This window comes from Podarcis gaigeae (assembly GCF_964106915.1).
Source record: "Podarcis gaigeae genome assembly, chromosome: 3".
Lineage (NCBI taxonomy): Eukaryota > Metazoa > Chordata > Lepidosauria > Squamata > Lacertidae > Podarcis > Podarcis gaigeae.
The window spans coordinates 102,998,025-103,018,501 of record NC_139680.1 but is presented as its reverse complement, the minus strand read 5'-3'; the positions used below and the strand labels follow the sequence as shown (position 1 = coordinate 103,018,501).

The following is a 20,477-nucleotide window of genomic DNA, read 5'->3' as shown; positions in this document are numbered from 1 at the left end:
TATGCACTCTACAAAACCAAATAAACAGAAATCTTCTAAATCTCTGAAAGTCACAAAATATGCACTCTAGATGGGTTCCCTTGAAAACATAGAACCAAATAAACATATTCCATATTACTACACATGGCTTGCTGAACTCTGGATTAGACTACTGCAATGTGTTGTAAGCAGGGCTGCTCTTGAAGGCTAATCGGAGAGTAAAGTTGTTACAAAATACAATGGAAAAGGTATTGACTCATATCAGACAGACCTGTCCGTAGGTGCTTTTGTTTGCTCCCAACTGGTTTCCAAGCACCATCAAAAGTGTTGCACTTGCTCCCATATGAATCTGCCCAATTCTCCCCAGACCACACCTCCTTCCTAGACCAGGTTCCTCACTGACTCAGCTCTGTGCTCTCCTCATCTGCTTTGGCAGACCCTCCAAGTGTCCCTATTTTTCAGGGAGAGTCTCGGATTTACAGAAGCTGTCCTGGTTTCTGATTTGATCCCGGAATGTCCCTACTTTCATGGGACAAATGTTGGCAGAGAAAGGAATAGGGTGTCTCCATTTTCATCAGAGAAATGCTGGAGGTCATGTTTGATAATGCCTTTTCCTTGGAAGGAGGAAGATGCGTGCAGGAACCTCTACTTCTTGCGAGGCTGGAATGTAGCCCATTTCCCCACCACCACCATCACAGGCATGAGGCCCCAGAAGTTTGTCTACAAACTAATATGACCCTCAGATTGATGAACGAGAATCTTCTGAACTGCCTTACGGAGCGACAATGGCCAACGAGAAGCAAGAGCACAACAAGATGACTCAACGGAATCAGGACTCACAAGCCCAAAGCAAGGAATGGACTGAGGACTTGGCCCTGGTCTCGTTCCATTCATTTTGGAACGCTGCCCTTATGTCAGTAGCCACCAAATTGGCTGATGAAAGCCTCGGCCGTGGCACTTGCCAGTTCATACAATCTGCCAGATGAATTAGTAAGTATCATTTAGGCTTCAGTTAATCAGAAAGAGAATACATTAAATAGTTTAAATTATTAAGGATATTAAAAATGCATTACGAAAATGTTTATCATGAGCTATGCTGGCAAAAGCAGAATCGGATATTTCAGAGGCCTAAAAATAAATATGTCTCGGGTGTCAGCAACACACTCCAAGCGTGCTTTAAAGATTTATACCGTGTTAAATGGAGGAAAACAAGGCAGCCTCAGAAGAGGCAGGACGGCACTAATCATGAGTGAATATTGTTTGCAGGGCCTTAGATTGAACTACACTTAAGGCCTTCATGCCTCTCTGACCGATACATAATTTCCTCGCTCTTTTGTTTGCGTTGGTAAAGACAGGTGGTAGCTCAGGCACAAACAGGCACAATACCCATATCCTATACTCAAAAGAGAGCTTTGAGCAGAAATGAGGCATTTTTGGCATGCCTCTAGAGGCTAGCATTCACCAGCCTGGTGATTTGCTGATGCTTTGGACTACAAGTCCCATCATGCAATTCAAAACATCTGGAGGGGACCAGGCTTGTGAAGGCTATAGTTGAACTGGCACAATACTTAACCTCAGTGATGAAAGGACAGGGGGAAATTCAAAATTTAGCTAAACCGAGTACTTTCTTTGAAAAGCATGGCTCCGCATTATGAAAACTATGTTGACTTTAAAACAAATCCATAACACAGATCTTGGAACCGTTTTGAGGGTTTTAGTCCTCAGGCCCCAAAACCTGCAATAATATTTAGCTTGGTTCCCTAGAGTTATTATTACCGTTACTATTACTATTATTTAGATTTGTATACCACGCTTCATCTGTAGATCTCAAGGCAGTACACAATATAAAATTGCAATTTAAGAAACACAAAATACATAATAAAAATAAGAACAGAAACAAACTTTTTCCAGTGTCTTTCAGTCTTCCATTAATAGCAGAGTAAATTAAATTGTAATCTGCATCCCTCAAAAGATGGCAAAATATGTAATAAGGGTTCCCTTAAAACTACTGAAGCACCTTTGGCTTCCTAATAAGCAAGTCAATTTGGAAAGAACATACTGAAGGTAGAAAGTTTGGAAAGCACTATGATAAGGGAAAGGCCTCTTTGAATTGCAACTACAGATATATGACAGAGCATCCCAAGAGTCCTTTCTGCTGCTTGTACCTACCTGCCTGACAAGGGCCAGCTGCAATGAGACGTAGAGGATGATTTGGTGGTCTTCGGGTGCCAATTGACGTGCTCTGTAAAACACAAACACAGAGAGCATGGTAATGGTTCATTTTATATGTGTTCCTATGCATTGCGCTTCTGGAAGCCTGGATATTTAAGGAACACGCCTAGAAAGCGGTGAAAGCGAGTAACAGTTTCAGGTTTAGCGGTATAAGAGATCAGCTTTGTGCGAAGATATTATTTATTGGGTGTCATTGCTCAGGGATTCCGAGAAACGCCTCCCAAAACCAGTGCTGTAGCAGAATATTGGCATTTAGGGAGGAAGCAAAGGATGCTAACACGCATATTGCATGCGAAAGGTCCCAGGTTCAATTCTTGCCATCCCCCAAAGGGTCAGACAGCATAGTGTGAAAGACATTGCTTGGACAGCAACACTGATCAGAACAGACAATGCTTGCTTTGAGAGAGCAACAGTCTAACCTCAGTTTAAGGCAGTCTCCCTATGTACATAGCCTCAGCACTGATGCCTGCTTCGTAGCACCTTCAGCTCTCTCAAACCACCCTGTCTCTAGCAAATATACAGTGGTACCTCGAGTTACAAATGCCTCAGGTTACAAACGCTTCAGGTTACAAACTCCGCGAACCTGGAAGAGTTACCTCGAGTTGAGAACTTTGCCTCAGGATGAGAACGGAAATAATGTGTTGGCAGCGCAACAGCAGCAAGAGGCCCCATTAGCGAAAGCACAGTTTCAGGTTAAGGACGGACCTCTGGAACGAATTAAGTTCGTAACTAGAGGTACCACTGCGATCATAAAAATACTCTACCTCTTCAAACTTTAGGAGTACAGTGGTACTTTGGGTTTAAGGCGCTTCAGGTTACATACGCTTCAGGTTACTGACTCCGCTAGCCCAGAAATAGTGCCTCGGGTTAAGAACTTTGCTTCAGGATGAGAACAGAAATCACACTGCGGCAGCGGGAGGCCCCATTAGCTAAAGTGGTACCTCAGGTTAAGAACAGTTTCAGGTTAAGAACGGACCTCCGGAATGAATCAAGTACTTAACCCGAGGTACCACTGTACTTTTCTTAATGCTGGCAGGCTATTCTGCATTTGGTCAACAAGGATGCAGTTAAACTCTCCCGACAACGCCCCCTGTTGGCTACAGGTGGGCACCTGTGATGTCCGATTAGCAATCTTGCCCGTGCCCAAGCCGGAGTTAAGATATCAAGGAAACAAGCCACAGCCGGTGGGGAAAGGTCAAAGGGCTAAAAATAAAGATGGTTTAAGAGTAACATAGGACAGCAATTACATCTAAATAGCACAGTAAGGGAGATGTTACATCTGAGTCTAGGAATGCCTGCCACGTAAAGCTAAATCCCCCACTGAGAGGGAGCTCTGTCCAAAGATGCCTTCTTACACTTCTGGTTAGTGCACAGGGAATCAGTGAGCAGGAGGAGGACATTTTCAGTTATCTCTCGAGGCAGAAACATGCTTTTGCTGATGTCAGGGAACTGCCATCGGAGCCAGAGGCAGAGGGCAGGCTCCAGAGGGATGCCAGAGAGGGTCCCAGTAGGGAGAGAGGCAGCCCATCTGCTGGGGAAGGAAATCAGCGTAGCACCAGTGGAGAAGGGGGGCAGATGGGGGAATCGACAAGGAGGCTCCAGGACTCCTCGCCGGAGACCAGCGGGGAGAGCACGGGTCCTCCGCTGCCCACACCCTCCCTGCGCAGAAGACTTCCACGCAGTGAGAGTAGGAGGAGACTTGGCGTCAAAGAACTTCTTTGCTGGAAGAAGTTCAAGAAACGCCCACTGACGGATTCTGCCAGCGATTGAGACAGCCACGGGTGAGAGGCTGTCCAGACAGAAAGGGTTCACCCAGGTAACCTAGCCAGGAGTGGCGACAACTTACGCACGAGCAACCCCTAGAACCATTACAGCTGACATGCATTTATTCCCTCGTTAGCACTTAAAACGGGACGCGGGTGGCGCTGTGGGTTAAACCACAGAGCCTAGGACTTGCCGATCAGAAGATCGGTGGTTTGGGCACTGTCTGAAAATCATCCCAGGCCTCTTCCAGTGGCCTTGGGTGAGATAACGGTGCATAAAGCAAAGGGAGCATTAAGCTTATTGCCCATCAGCTCAACATGTTGGGCAATGAAACCCATGCTCTAAAATGTCCCACAAGTGGAAGGATCCATGCAATAGATGTTTTTTGTTGTATTCTGAAATTGCTTTGAGATTATTCATAGCATGTGATCCATAAATGAAACAAAAAAAAAAAATGCTATGTGGAAGAAAGGCATACAGTACTACAAAACCAAAAAAAGAAGATCGGCGGTTCGAATCCCCGCGACGGGGTGAGCTCCCGTTGCTCAGTCCCTGTTCCTGCCAACCTAGCAGTTCAAAAGCACGTCAAAGTGCAAGTAGATAATTAGGTACCACTCCAGCGGGAAGGTAAATGGCGTTTCCGTGCGCTGCTCTGGTTTGCCAGAAGCGGGCTTGGTCATGCTGGCCACATGACTCGGAAGCTGTACGCCGGCTCCCTCGGCCAGTAAAGCGAGATGAGCACCGCAACCCCAGAGTCGGCCACAACTGGACCTAATGGTCAGGGGTCCCTTTACCTTTTTAGCACCTAAAACAAGGATAAAGGAGGAAGAGCTCCAACACAAGTAGAAGCCTAGAGACTGCTTCACGTTTTGGTGTAAAACAAACAAAACACCTGTCAGTTGGGAATCTTTCTTCCTCACCTTTCCAGAGTCTCAAGTGCTTTTCGGTGCAAGTCGTCTTGTGTGCTTTTCAGGGTAGCTGTAACACAAGCAAAAGAGCATGAGAAGTTTTGTAACCGTTGCAGCAAACACTAAGCTTGAATGGCTTTGTGCTCTTTTTTTTCTTCCCCCTTTCAAAGTTGGGAAAAACAGTCCATATGATTCCTCAAAATAAGCATTCCCCTAAGGATTTTATGTTGTGGAGGGGGTGGGGGGAGAGAGGAAAAAAAATGAGAGAACAAACACACAGCTCTCCCTAGATCTTGCTGGAGAAAGTATTCCCTGCTTTAATTCATGGGGCTTTACAAAGTGATCACTCCTGTAAGACCAGACGCCTGTACACAATCTTTCCTTTTTGAGAACCTCCAGCCAAAACCGGGCCAGAAATAAAATGTCATGGCAAGTTAGAGAACAGCTCTCCCTAGATCAGGCATAGGCAAACTCGGCCCTCCAGATGTTTTGAGACTACAATTCCCATAATCCCTGACCACTGTTCCTGTTAGCTAGGGATGATGGGAGTTGTAGTCCCAAGACAGCTGGAGGGCCGAGTTCACCTATGCCTGCCCTAGATCTTGGTATCTTATTTGTTTCTTAAATCTTTGTGCTGCCCTGCATCAACAGAGTTTAGAATGATGCACCTATTCTTCCCCATCTTTAGCCTTACAACAGCTCTGTAGGGCAGCGCTGGGAGATAACAATTGGCCCCAGTGAACACCCTGGCTTTAATGGGGATTTGAACCTGGATCTCCCTGGTCCTAGTCCACCACTCCAGCCACTACACTGCACTGATGGGGTTTAGTCCAGATCTCGCTCCATATCTTCAGATGGGGGTTTCTTCCAGAGATGATTGCCATTCCAGACATCATTGCCAACCAGCCTTCTCTGCTCTTAGCAGCTTTCGTGCAGAACGCTCTGCCGCGGAAAATCCACAGAGCTAGTTTTTAGAAAACAAACCCAACCCCCTTTCCCTGTTTTCATAGGAGGCGCAAAACATCCATTCTTTCCTGATAATTCCTGCAGCTGACTTTTGCTTTTCTTGTTGTCTCTTGCTTTTAAATAGCTTCATGGGTTTGCTTTTTTTAAAAAAAGTGATTTTTCTCGCAAAGAGTGAAAAAAGCACAATAAAAATGGAACGTGTACGAAGGACCCTTACATTTTAAATGATGTCCCTAGTTTATTTCACCTGCTTTGGATACTTTCCGCTTGGAGAAGTTCTGCACAACCCCAGAAGCTTGGCATTTTGTCCCTTAACGGAGCCCACGAAAATGGACATTGCCTTGCTGCCTCCGTGTGTTTTATCCCACTAGGTCGGAGAACATGACTACCTGAATTAGGTCCATTCATTTCCATGGGTCTTCTCCCAAGTATGACGTAGCCAGAGGCAACCCACCAGTTTCATACACATTTTTGGCTGCAACCCTGAAATGAAACTGCTTTCTTCCTATAGGCTGGAATGAGATTCCAGCAGGACTGGCTGGATACGGGACGGCAGCCTTCGGTCTCCCTGAAACATTTGCGTGTGGTATCTTCCCCTCTACCTGGGTGGATGCTGATGGTTTCCCAGAGCCAGGTTTTTATGAGCTGTTTGCTGAGCCCTGGCACTTCTGCGTGGTCATCTGTGCAAAGCTGTTGGAAGGCTGCCTGAAAGAGAGAGCTTGGGTGCTGCACCTGCTGTCCCCTCGATGTAGGAGACGTGTCTGTCGGGAGCCTGCTGGCTTGGGAAAGAGGGGACAGAACTTTGCCAGAGGCTCAGCCAATGCAAATGTCCGTGTGTGTGTGTGTGTGTGTGTGTGTGTGTGTCTGAAACTCTTCTGGGATAGACTTTGGCTCCTGACCAGAGCATAAATTAGCAATGACAGATGTTAGCCAGGCGGCACCTTCTCCTGCCCTCTGCTTTCCTGAGGACGCTATCCCAGGAGGATCCAAGGCTTTAATGGAATGCTTTGCACCACAGCAAAAAATAAAACTGAAAGAAGGGACTTGATGAACTTGTATCTCTCAAGACAACAGGGAATGAATGGGTAGACTTCTGCAGGCAGTCTGAAGATGTAGAAGCTTGGAGGTGAGGCCACTAGTGAGGAAATGGGTGAAATTTGTCGTTCTTATGTCAAACAGATAAGAAAAAGATGGGCCAATTCTGCCAGTTACTGGCAAGGAAGAATTTTAGCTGCTAGCAGTAATTTCCGGACCAGCTCATGATGTTTCCTGTGCACGGTTCTTTCTAAATACCCTAATTCTATAATGAAAGGGTTCAGAGGGACTGAATAGCCAATAACTAAACCAATGGTTATAACCAATTTACCCTGCAAAACAGAGAGATTTTAGAACAGAACCATCAAATGTGCTAAAATTAGCACTGACTTGCATACATCTCCATCAGTTATCCATTCCTCTTGTACTGATTTATTCACATGGGCTGGAGTCACACACCAATGATTAAGAATTCCAATCTGGATTCCACCAACCCAACTCCGCAAACGACAGAAAAAAACGGCACTCGTTTATCTTCTCACACAAAAAGCCAAGAATAAGCCCCAAACACGTGCACCTCCCCACCTCAGAAGGCGGATGGGGAATCCCCAACATTAAACTATCCGACATCACCAACCAAGTGAGTCACATAATCCAATACATTGTAGAAGATGAGACAAAACAATGGGTACACTTGGAGAGAGACGTAACCAAAAACACTCCCACCACAGCATACCCTTTTCTCTAAAACAAACTAAGGAAAATCCCCACAATACTAAACAGGCTGACACAGACCATGCGTGGAACACCTGGAAGACACCAGATTGAGGAGGGTTAGAACCAATGCCTGATGACATACCCAGAAGGAAATTTCTGCTCATATATCAGATACAGTAACTAACATCAGCTAGACTCAAGTAAGATATGCCCAACTTAAAAATGGAAAGTAATGCTGGTGGTCAACAAAAGAGCTTTAAAGACTCTCTCAAGGCAAATCTTTAAAAATGTAGTATAAACACCAACTACTGGGAAACACTGGCCTGCAAGTGCTCCAGTTGGAGAACAGCTTTTACCAAAGACGTCATGGGCTTTGAAAACGCACGAACTCAGGACAAAAGAGAGAAACAAGCTAAGAGGAAGGCATGCTTGGCAAACCATGATTAACTCCACTGTGTCTCCACTGTGGAAGGACGTGTGGATCCAGAATTTGAATCCTCATCACTTATGGACTCACTGTTAAGATCGTGTTCACGGAAGACAATCTTACTCAGCTACGAGTGATCGCTAAAGAAGAAGAAGAAGCCCAAGAAGTATTGTTCATCATAAAGCAGGTTCTCTGGGCTTGCAATAGTAAATTCTCTTTTTTATCAGCCAGAAACATGCTTGTTTTTTCCATCTCGGGCTTATAAAGTCCTTGATTTCTCTCAAGTGGGTGGTTAGCTGAACCTTGTGGATGAGAAGGTTGAAGTCTGATTATTCTCCATGATCGGCTGCATTTTTAAACAGCTGCTCCAACATGTTTTTCAGCTTCGGTTATCACAAGATGTGGCTTTCTTCTTCTTCTTCTTTTTTAAAAAAGGATTAGACATATCAGAAGAGGTTCAGAGGAGGGTCACAAAGGTTATCAGGGTATGGAAAAGAAGCCCAACGAGGAAAGAATGGCCATTCCCTTGCAGCAGACACTGCAACCATCCCTATTTCCCAGGGACACGCCACATTCTCTGGATCCCCTGTCAGGTAAATCCCTGTCCCTTTTTGTGAGACTGGTCATTCATCAAGTTTCAGCTCTTACTGCATGATCTCTAGATGTCAAACCATAGTTTCCAGGTCATGGGAGGCAGTAGTTCTACTTTATTCTGCACTAGTCAGGCCTCATCTGGAGTACAGAATACTGGACACCATCCCTTAAGAAGGATGCAGTTAGGAAAACAGGAAAATAGGAAAGGCTGAATGGGCTTAATCTACAGAAGGGTACACTCTGGCTTAAACTAAGGAGGAACCACTTGATGGGAAGAGCAGTCTAACAAGGGAAGCAATTAGTTAAAAGAGTAGGGTGGTGGGCTCTCTCCCACGCTTGGAGATCTTCAAGCAGAGACTGGCAGGCTGTTGGGAATACTCAAGACCTAGATTTCCTGCATTGATCTCCTTCCAGTTCTATGATTCTACAAACTCATAGAGGCTTATCAACAGCTATTACCCATGAAAAGCTCACATGAACCTCTCCTCCATGCATTGAGAAATGTACTCTGGAAAATCAGGCGCTTGCAAACAACAGGGTGAGTGGAAACATCCACTTCACGTATTGCTTGTTAACATCCAGGTGCATCCTGTTTAACTGTCTTATGACATTATACTGAGAAATGTATGATGTGCTGCAGATATTTGCATTTGTATGTAGGGGGGTCCTGCCTAGGAGATAGATGATAGATGATAGAGATAGATAGATAGATAGATAGATAGATAGATAGATAGATAGATAGATGATAGACAGATAGATAGATGATAGATAGATATAGATAGATAGATAGATAGATAGATAGATAGATAGATAGATAGATGATAGATAGATGATAGATAGATAGATAGATAGATAGATAGATAGATAGATGATAGATAGATAGATAGATAGATGATAGATAGATAGATAGATAGATAGATAGATAGATAGATAGATAGATAGATGGATAGATGATAGATAGATAGATAGATAGATTTTTGTTACTATAAATTGCTGGCTGCTGTTGGCAACAGAATGGTGGACTAGGTGGACTTTGGTCTGCAAGGGAACTCCTGCATGCACTTCTTCTTAAAATGCATAAGCTTCAGGCGCTTAAAACTGGCATCTCAGAAAGATTGCTGTGCAGACCACATTAGACAAGTCAAACACATTACCATCAGTTGCTTGCAGGCTGTACGTCAGGCCCAAGGCCAGGTAACCCTTGGCTAAGAACTCTCTGGCATCTTCTCCCAAGGCAATCACCATCTTGGCAAAACGCTCTCCTTCCTCCAGCTGTAAGGGTAAGCCAATAAGAGAGACAGACATTACCGGAAGGGCCCCTTTGCAAGTAGAAGACTCCTTTGGAGGGGGGAATCAAAACAGAATATCATGCCTTTGGGATGAACAGTGCATGCAAAAATGGGTTAATTTGATTCTGGAGTTAATATAGCCATCATGAGTTGCAGCCACTGAGAGCCTTATCCCTCCATAAATCTGTCTAGTCCAGAATTTCCCAAACTTGGATCTCCAGCTGTTTTTGGACTACAAGTCCCATCATCTCTGACTACTGGTCCTGCTAGCTAGGGATGATGGGAGTTGTAGTCCAAAAACAGCCGGACACCCAAGTTTGGGAAACCCTGGTCTACTCCCTTGTAAAAGCCATCTTAAACCGGTGGACAACCCAATGGTTGGTATCGTCAAGTTGTGTTCAGTGGGGTGCTCCCCACATTCTGCAGACCCGCAGCATCTCCACGCCTGCTAAGCTTCTGCTGCAGTTAAAGGCATAAGAGCAGAGCCATTAAATGAAAACATAAAACCTCTGGCACATGCATGCCTAGCTAAAATTTTGAGCCTGTCATCGGCGTTAACTTACAAGCAGGAAGGACAAGGCCTGCACGGGGCCGGTTGGCGGATGTTCTAAAGTTAGAGGAGGTGCTGCAGATGGGAGACGAAGGACATGCTTGAGAGTCTCAAAGTGTATTCCTCATTAGCTCACAGGATAGGCTGCAGGCCTTGTCAGCAATAATCGACAGTGTCAGCTCTGGGTTAAGAGCCAAGCAGCATAGCTTAGCACTATTGGACAGATCCTCCTTCTCGGAGACTTTGATTAGAGGCTCAAGTTTTCTTTAATGGTTTGACTTGGAGCTAAACCAGGTTAGACACAAATATTTCAGGGTCCGATGGGAAAGCATTCTTGATACCCAGCCTTGCCAATAACTCATCGGTTTGCTCACCTCCTTCGTCCCAGAAAGGTTAAACATAACTCAGCCAGCCAGAAATGCGCTTGCCACCCCGACCCTTCCAAAAAGATCCCTTTCAGCGGAGCCTGTTTTCATAGAATCATAGAATCATAGAGTTGGAAGAGACCACAAGGGCCATCGAGTCCAACCCCCTGCCAAGCAGGAAACACCATCAGAGCACTCCTGACATATGGTTGTCAAGCCTCTGCTTAAAGACCTCCAAAGAAGGAGACTCCACCACACTCCTTGGCAGCAAATTCCACTGTCGAACAGCTCTTACTGTCAGGAAGTTCTTCCTAATGTTTAGGTGGAATCTTCTTTCTTGTAGTTTGGAACCATTGCTCTGTGTCCGCTTCTCTGGAGCAGCAGAAAACAACCTTTCTCCCTCCTCTATGTGACATCCTTTTATATATTTGAACATGGCTATCATATCACCCCTTCACCTCCTCTTCTCCAGGCTAAACATGCCCAGCTCCCTTAGCCGTTCCTCATAAGGCATCGTTTCCAGGCCTTTGACCATTTTGGTTGCCCTCCTCTGGACACGTTCCAGTTTGTCAGTGTCCTTCTTGAACTGTGGTGCCTAGAACTGGACACAGTACTCCAGGTGAGGTCTGACCAGAGCAGAATACAGTGGCACTATTACTTCCCTTGATCTAGATGCTATATTCCTATTGATGCAGCCCAGAATTGCATTGGCTTTTTTAGCTGCTGCATTATGATTGTGAACAAAGTGTTTGTAGAATCACAGAACTGTAGAGTTGGAAGGGTCCAGGTTCTGGGACACTAAACCGGAATAAAATTCCAGGGTGACCAAGAAGCCTCAGGCTACGTTAAAAGTCCTGCAACCTCTCAGGGTTCCTTAGCTGTCAGAGAGAGCGAGAACAAGTTGTCATCCTCTCCTGAGCTGTAGGAGGTATGCACAAATAACACTCAGCAAGATTTGCCAACAAGCTGCATTCAGCTGCTGCAAAATATAATAATCTGAGCTCTCCACTGCCATCATCGTTGATAGAATCTATGTGTTTTGTTAGCAGCAGCCTAACTCATGAAAGCTGTTTTCCCTGAAACAGGGGGAGGCAGTTTCCCACAAACCATGTCATTTGACGGAAGGTTTAGGAATGCCTATTTGAGCCATGCCCACAGGCACAATGACAAGGGAGAAGGAACAGCAGGTGCTATTCCCTGGCAAGCTGCCGCCCAGCTGGTATTCAGCTGGCACAACTTGTTTTGTGTTTTCCTTTTTCTTCTTCCTCAGGAGTCCAAGGCCTCATGCAATGAAATCCGTACTCTGTGTGTTTGTGCCTGTGTGTGTGTATTAAAGAGCTTTCATCAGGAACAACTTGGCATTGATGGGGACAAGAGCAGTGCTCCTGCCTTAGAGCAGAGGGGGAAATATTTCTATCAGCCTTTGCCAAGCTGCTGCCTTCAAGATGTTCTGGACTACACCTCTCAGCAGGCTCTGCTGACTGGGGGCGATGGGTGTTGTCAGCCCTAAACATATGGAGGGCACCAGGCTGGTGACAAGGCAGATTTAGATTTTCAGAGGAAGGAGGTGTCGCTCAAAACTAAATAAATGAGAAGAGAAAATGGGGAAGGGCTTAAAATGAAACCCCAGCACTGAGGCAAGTGCTTCTAGAGGCACGGAGGTAGAAGATTTAGGGAGTATTATGCAGGAAGGTTCATAGCTCAGAGGCAGAACAACTGCTTTGCATGCAGAAGGATCTCCAGTTGGGCTTGGTGGCATCTCTGTCTGCTCCATATGAACCTGACTCCATCATTAAAAAACAGCCATTCCAACCTCCAAGCATATAGCTGATATACAGTGGTACCTCTGGTTGCGAACAGGATCTGTTCCGGAACCCCGTTCACAACATGAGCAGAACGCAACCCGCGTCTGCGTGTGCGCGGGTCACGATTTGCTGCTTCTGCACATGCGCATGACGTCATTTTGAGCGTTTGCGCATGCACGAGCGGCGAAACCCAGAAGTAACCCTTTCTGGTACTTCCGGGTTGCCGCAGGAAGCAACCTGAAAAGATTTAACCTGAAGCAAACATAAGAAGTATACCATGAAGATTTAATCCTACTACAATACAGAAAACTCAGTGAGATTTTTTTAAAATGTCCCCTTTAAATGAGCAAGGCCTGCCACGAAGACCTTGGGAATTACAGGGTCCGCATTTAACAGCCTTTCTGTGGAGCTGCCGGGGGTTTTGTGAGTTTGTTTTGCTATTGAAGCATCCGACTGACACTTCCGAGGCAATGTCAATGCTGCCATCAATGAGTTTCTCTGGCTGCAATCCAGCTAATGAGACCTGCCGATTGTAAGCCAGCGTAAGCATGCCTATCACTTGCTGGATCAAGAACCTCAGGCATAAATCAAATCTGTGTCCAAATGTGCATCTGAACGCACTCCCAGATGTGAATGACATTTATGTGTACTGCATTGTTTCCAGTGGAATATAAATGCTCATTGAAAGGCACATCCCCATCCACACAGTAATAGTAAAAGGAAGTGTTTATACAGTGCTTATACAGCATGTCCAAACTACTTTACGTGCATTACCATATTCATTTAATCCTTACGCAACATAGGGCATGTTTGAATTGTTCAACTTTCAAATTCCGAAAATGAGGGGTGCTAAAAAGTTGTAACATGATTTGGGAATTCAAAATATATTTTGGTTAAATTAATATAATGCAGTTTTGCTTGGTAAGTAAAATGTCTGCAAACTTGTATAGAAATCATTAAAAAATGATTGTGAAGTACTTGCAGTTATATCAACATCAACATCATCATCATCATCAGTGCTTTTCTTCTAGAAAAAAGGTGCCGGTACTGCGTACCCTTGAGTACTCCCAGTAGTCCCAGAAAAAAGCACTTACTACTACTACTACTACTACTACTACTACTACTACTACTAAAAGGTAAAGGGGCCCCTGACCATTAGGTCCAGTCGTGGCCAATTCTAGGGTTGCAGCGCTCATCTCGCTTTATTGGCCGAGGGAGCTGGCGTACAGCTTCCAGGTCACGTGGCCAGCATGACTAAGCCGCTTCTGGAGAACCAGAGCAGCGCACAGAAACGCCGTTTACCTTCCTGCCAGAGCGGTACCTATTTATCTACTTGCACTTTGACGTGCTTTTGAACTGCTACGTGCTTTTGAACTGCTTGGTTGGCAGGAGCAGAGACCGAGCAACAGGAGCTCACCGCATCGCGGGGATTCAAACCGCTGACCTTCTGATCGGCAAGTCCTAGGCTCTGTGGTTTAACCCACAGTGCCACCCACGTCCCACTACTACTACTACTACTACTACTATTGCTATTTATCATTACCTGACATTTTCAGAAGGTAACATAAAAATTCTTTGGTTTTCCAAAAGCAGCCTATGTACCTTTTCATCAAACATAGACTTACCAAGCTAAATGTTGTCCAGTTGCAATAGCAAAAGCAGGCTTGAATTCCTCTCATCCAAAAACATATTTTTTAGACCCCCTCACTGAAGAAATTTGCAAAAAACAAAAGTTCACCACCTAAAATGACATGCCCAATTACAACAACCTTGTAAAGCGGGTGGTTGTTACTATGCTCAAGTTTCAGAAGGAAGAGATGAGGCCGAGACGCCATTTGAATGGCAAAGCCCATCAACTTTGGGTTGGTCTGGTCACCTCAAATATTTTATTAAGGGCCTCTGATATGACCTCGGCCCCTAGGAGTTGACTCCTATGCCACCAGCCCTGAGGTGCTCCACCCCTGAGGTACAGAGTATTTTATTAACTGTACCCCCTGGTGCATTGGGATTTCTGGATCTCTTTGCCGCGCCCAATTAATATTCATTTCTGCTTCATAAGCATTCTGAGATTCCGAGCACAAGGGCAGGAAAGTAAATTAAATGGCAGCTTGATTAACTAGCGAGAGAAAGTGCTCTGTACTTTTCCAAACGTGCTGTAATTATTAAAATGATGTTTATTCCAAGCAGTTAAAAAGAACCGGGGGGGGGAGGGGGGAGAGAAGATATTTCTAAGTACAGCTTTCTTGAGCACAATAAACAAAGCCCAGCAGCTATACTACCACACCAAAGAATAAACATTAGACAGGGAAAGAACACTGGGCTTCTCGCTTATACGCTGCGTTCTGGCTTCCTCTCTCTTTCTGTAGCTAACTGGCAATTACATTTCTAAATTTATTCCAAAACTAACAGCGTATTTATAGCTTGCTGGAAATGCACAGAATAAGTCGCATTCGCAAAGCTTCCTGAAAAATGAAGTGCCTTGATATTTCCTAGCTGAGAAGTTGTTAATTTTCCATTAAACGGCTGCAACCAGGTACCTAGATACACCTAGCTATTCACACTGCTGCCAATAGTGGAGAAATTACCCTGCCGGACTTCCACTGACGGTGATCTCATTCTAATTTTATTACTCTGCAATTTGAACGTGCATAATGACTGTAATCATTGTATTTAGGAAAGAAGTCCTCCCAAGGCTCAAGTATTATACTTTGCTGATGGAAGGAGGCAGAGCTGCTGATAAATGATGGGAACCATGTAGAATTTACGAGGGCGTGTGTGGTGTTTTAACCGTTTCTGCTAACTTGTGCCCTGCATTATTTTACCAGCCAATGGGTATAGTCTCTCACGTTCCATTGGCATCTACATTGGGACCTGCAATTAAATGTCGCAGAGCATGCCAAGTTCCTTACAGGGCTCCAACCAGGCTGGAACAGAAGCCTTATAGTGCTTATAAGATTTTTGGTCTGTGGACCTAGGCCTCCCCATTTGTGGCCTCCAAGACTGCTTCTGTTATGTACTGAAGTTCTCACCCTGGGCCAGCAGGGGGATACTGTAGATAGTTATGCAAATAAGGGATCAAAAGTGACGTTCAGTGATTGGATAGTTTTAGAAAGTTGTTACAGTAACGTTGTACTGGAGCTCTATATAAGCAGGCTGACTGAACCCTTCAGTTCAGTTCTGTTCTGGCCTCTGAATAAACAAGAGGTATTTGAAGAATCACTGTGTCATCTGATATGTTCACCCACAACTTAACAGCTTCGGTCAAGCCACACCCACCTGCCCATATGACATCAGATATTAGGGGTGGGGGTGAAGACACAGTTCCCTGCCGAAAGCAGGATTTGCAGGCATGTTCGGTTGATTGATTGTAAGGGGGCCTGAAATGTTCTGTGCCTTTGCAAAACACTACAGTGGTTGTGTTCAGGATTTGCCAAGGCGATGCAGTGGAAGAGTTTTCACAAGAGTACAGGGAAGAGAGAAGAACACGGGTTTTTCCCCCCTTTCCCACCCTCCTGAAACCTCCCACAATCTGACGCTGTAGCCTATAAATAAGTCTCCTTAAAGATATTCCCAAGCACATTCCCCCCCCACACACACACACATAAGACTTAGATTCTAAATGGATGGCTACAACTCGGTCTTGAGAGAGGAAGGGAAGCGCTATGGCAGGAGCAAAACTGGTGCATTCAGAAAGGGCAGACACACACGAAATGCACATGTTGCCCATATTCTTTTAATACAACCCTCTTGCCATCTACTGTCTGAGCTGGAGTCAGACACAGGTTAGCACTAAAGTAATAAGTTCCCAGTAGTGATGTATGGAAGTGAGAGCTGGACCATAAAGAAGGCTGATTGCCAAAGAATTGATGCTTTTGAATTAAGGTGCTGGAGGAGACTCTTGAGAGTCCCATGGACTGCAAGAAGATCAAACCTCTCCATTCTTAAGGAAATCAGCCCTGAGTGCTCACTGGAAGGACAGATCCTGAAGCTGAGGCTCCAATACATTGACCACCTCATGAGAAGAGAAGACTCCCTGGAAAAGACCCTGATGTTGGGAAAGATGGAGAAGGGGACGACAGAGGACGAGATGGTGGGACAGTGTTCTCGAAGCTACCAGCATGAGTCTGACCAAACTTCGGGAGTCAGTGGAAGACAGAAGTGCCTGGCGTGCTCTGGTCCATGGGGTCACGAAGAGTCGGACACGACTAAACGACTAAACAACAACAACAAGTCACCAAAGCCAGTGAAGCTAACTCTTCATTTAAGTAAACCTAAATGCAGTTCAGGCCTAGTGGCTCAGCAACCCTTGCCAGTAGGTCTTGCCCCAATGACACAGTTGTGAGGACCAGAGGTCCTTGCCTTCCCACCCGTCCCTAAGGCTCCTCCTCTCCACGGTTTTCCCCACTCAAAAGTCTCAAACTGTATCTACACACAACCAATCTCTATTCTGCTCTTTTCATTTATTGGAGACCAGAGGGAAGGGGAGCTGGTTGCAGCAGGAGGGGGGAGACCCCCTGGATTCTCCAGCAGCTTCTTGGCTCCCCATCCCCTCCAGCCTCTGCTTCTGCCTCCGATTGTGGACTTCTCTCTGCCACAGTCTCTTCCTGCTCACTAAACCCTGTTGCCCCTCCAGCTTCTGACATCTCCTCCTCCTAGTCTTTTCCTTCTGACCACTCATGGTCATCCCACCAACAATCCCCTGGCTCTGAGCCATCTTCCCCTGGGGGGTTCTGCAGCTGCTGCCTCCCAATGCTCCTCTGCATCCAGCTCGTCCGTGACATCTGCACTGAAATTGTACCCCAAACTCTCTAAAGCAAAGTGGATGAGGCTAGAAACCCAGGAAAACTGGAGGGTGTGTGTGTGTCATCTGCTATAACAGGTGTCTCATTAAGCAAAGTCTGTTCCTGCATGCTACTTTTTGAAGACGCAGCTGCATGCATCCATTGCACTGAGGCCTGGGACTTGCAACTAGGCCTTTTCAATGGCAGCGTCGAGACACTGGAACTCATTGCAGGGGAAGCTGAACCAGCTGCCTCTTTGAGCACCTTCAGAAGGCAACCGAAAACAGCTTTGTTTGAGCCTGCTTTTTACAGAGATGCTCATTGATTATTTACTGATATATCGCTGCTGCTGTTTAGTTACTGCATTCTTGCCCTTTTTGGTGCTTTGCCATCTTTTATTCGATGCTGACCCAATTTTGGGTGGAAAAGAAGGCTTTAAAATTACAGTGGTACCTCGGGTTACATACACTTCAGGTTACATACATTTCAAGTTACAGACTCTGCTAACCCAGAAATAGTGCTTCGGGTTAAGAACTTTGCTTCAGGATGAGAACAGAAATCGTGCTCTGGCGGCGCGGCAGCAGCGGGAGGCCCCATTAGCTAAAGTGGTGATTCAGGTTAAGAACAGTTTCAGGTTAAGTACGGACCTCTGGAACGAATTAAGTACTTAACCCGAGGTACCACTGTATTCTATAAAAATAAGCATGTAAATGCTTTGGGGAACACCATGAAGAAAAGAAACACCCACCCAAAAAAATAAAAAAACCCACAGCCAAGAACTATAATAGCAAAATGATTACAGAATTTTTCACATGTTAACAGTTCAATCCTGTGCATGTTTACCTGGAAGCAATTTCTCCTATGTTCAATGGGGCCCCAGGAAAGCGTACACAATATTGGAACCTCAAGAACGAAAATTTTGTTCTACTGTACACACGAGCATCCTTAAGTTCCTTAAGACTGCATCCATTAATTGAATTGTCAGTGCAACTACCTGAAGAACTTACTTACTGCAAAATTAAAACGTAGCAAGACGTTGTCCCCTCTCAAAAGAAGCACAATGCACTTCAACACCATAAAATATTAACAATAATATTTTTTTAGAAATTCTCCCTGGAAGTATTTATTTGACTGTGACAGTCGAGAAAAAGCGAGGCCCGCATGAGGCGTTTTATCACCCGCATTGTGATCCTGTAATATTTATTTCAACCCGTTAATTATTCAGTCAAATCAATTAAAAGCAAGACAATTAATCAGCCCCCGAGCTCCTGGCAACCGTCTATTTCCCTTCCCTGCAGCCTGCCACTTCGTATTTTACTTGATATTTCCAATGAACATCATCCACCGCTGACTGCAGGGCCACCTGGTGGAGATGCCACTGGCGTAAACGGCAGGCTGAGAATTTATTAAAACCCGAGCAGCTAAACAACCGGCAGATGCTTCTGCTGCCGAAGATTATCAACGTTTTTCCGAGCCGCGGCTCCTCCCAGCCACCCCTGTCGCGGTGACTGGAGGGTACATCTTAACAAGGCTGACATTTTAAACACACAGAGAGAGACCCTGCTGTTGTGACATTGGGAGCAAGAGAAAGGGAACCAGCTGCCAGCTGGAGAAAACCAAGCAGATGAGCTCCTAGGTACATTTAGGCAGCAATCCTGAGCCTACCTAAGGGGTGCAATGTCTGACTGTAGCGTGGAGGGGGGCTTATCCCCCTCTCTGTAAACAAAGAAGCATGCATACTGGACTGGCTGCACAGGAGGAAAACAACAACCAAGCCTTCGTATTCTGTTTGGAGGGGAATCGGATAGAGCAGGCAGTTCCCCACTCTGAAGCAGCAGGCAACAGCACTGAGGGGACCCTTGCACCGCTTTTCAGTGCAGAGCTGTAATTTTGCAGCTGTTCAGGCTCACTCCCCGCTCCGCCTCTTCTCTCCTCCTCTCTTTGAGCCGCACTCAAACGCCGCTGCTGTCAATGCGGCACCTAATGCATTATGTAACAAGCACTGCGCCAGCTTGCTTACCCAGTGCAGAGGCCCGATGCAGACCTTGGCGGCCAGGAGAGGGACGGTGGGGTCCTCAGGACGCAGCTTCGCGCATTCTTTGAGCACCGAGACGGCGTGGGCGGACTGGGCAGAAGGAGGAAGGAAGAAGGGGAGAGGCGTTTGGTTAGGCAATGCAGCTCCCAAGTACAAGCAAACGTCACCTCTTCAATAGTTAGTGCTGACTCCGCAGAGTTAAGGCATCTGAAAGAGAAGAATCGGGGTTCCCTGGAAACTGCATCCTGTGGCTAATAACCTTGCCCCCCTCCACGGATCGGATCGGGGCCACTGATAGGTTGTAGTTACTGAGAAGCAAGGGGAATGTGCTTTGCTTCTGCTCACGCTCCCACCCCACCCCTCTTATAATAATAATAATAATAATAATAATAATAATAATAATAATAAATTTTATTTATATCCCGCCCTCCCCAGCCGAAGCCGGGCTCAGAGTGGCTAATAGCAGTAAAACGATAAAACATTCTAAAATCATTTCATTATAAAATTAATTCCAATCAAATTAATGGCAACCATTGGGCTACAGGTTCTGTGAGGATTGCCAAAGGAGGGAGTCAGGCTGTGCCCTGGCCAGAGGCCTAGTGGAACAGCTCTGTCTTGCAGGCCCTGCGGAAAGATGTCAAGTCCCACAGGGCCCTAGTCTCTTGTGACAGAGCGTTCCACCAGATCGGAGCTTCAGCTGAAAAAGCCCTGGCTCTGGTTGAGGCCAGCCTAACCTTATGTCTCCATTTCACTCGCTCCACACAGCTGAACCCTAACAATGAAATGGGTTCGTTTTGCTTGGAAGCGTCATCTAGTCCAACCCCTGCAATGCAGGAATCACAACTAAAAGATCGCCGGCATATGGCCACCCAACCTCTGATTTCCTTGTGCTCCGCAGGGGTCTTCTGATGGGGCACTTTGGTGATTCCCCTATGCCGCTGAGCTTGGGTTGGCTTTTCGCATGGCAGGTGCTACTGCCCGTGGAACTCCTTGCCAATAGAAGTTTGGCGAAAGATGTCCCTGCCTGTTT

At 45.8% G+C, this 20,477-nt stretch overlaps 1 protein-coding gene across 1 annotated transcript in view; it reads right to left on the bottom strand.

Moving 5' to 3' along the window:
• TTC7A (tetratricopeptide repeat domain 7A) overlaps positions 1 to 20,477 on the bottom strand; it is a 195,547-nt gene that overhangs the window by 111,698 nt on the left and 63,372 nt on the right. Inside the window, exons 11-14 of the mRNA XM_083733245.1 lie at positions 19,433 to 19,537; positions 9,777 to 9,894; positions 4,896 to 4,953; positions 2,149 to 2,221 (exon numbers count right to left, since the gene is read on the bottom strand). Coding sequence (XP_083589371.1) covers positions 2,149 to 2,221; positions 4,896 to 4,953; positions 9,777 to 9,894; positions 19,433 to 19,537 — 354 coding nt within the window. The remainder of the gene's footprint in view (positions 1 to 2,148; positions 2,222 to 4,895; positions 4,954 to 9,776; positions 9,895 to 19,432; positions 19,538 to 20,477) is intronic.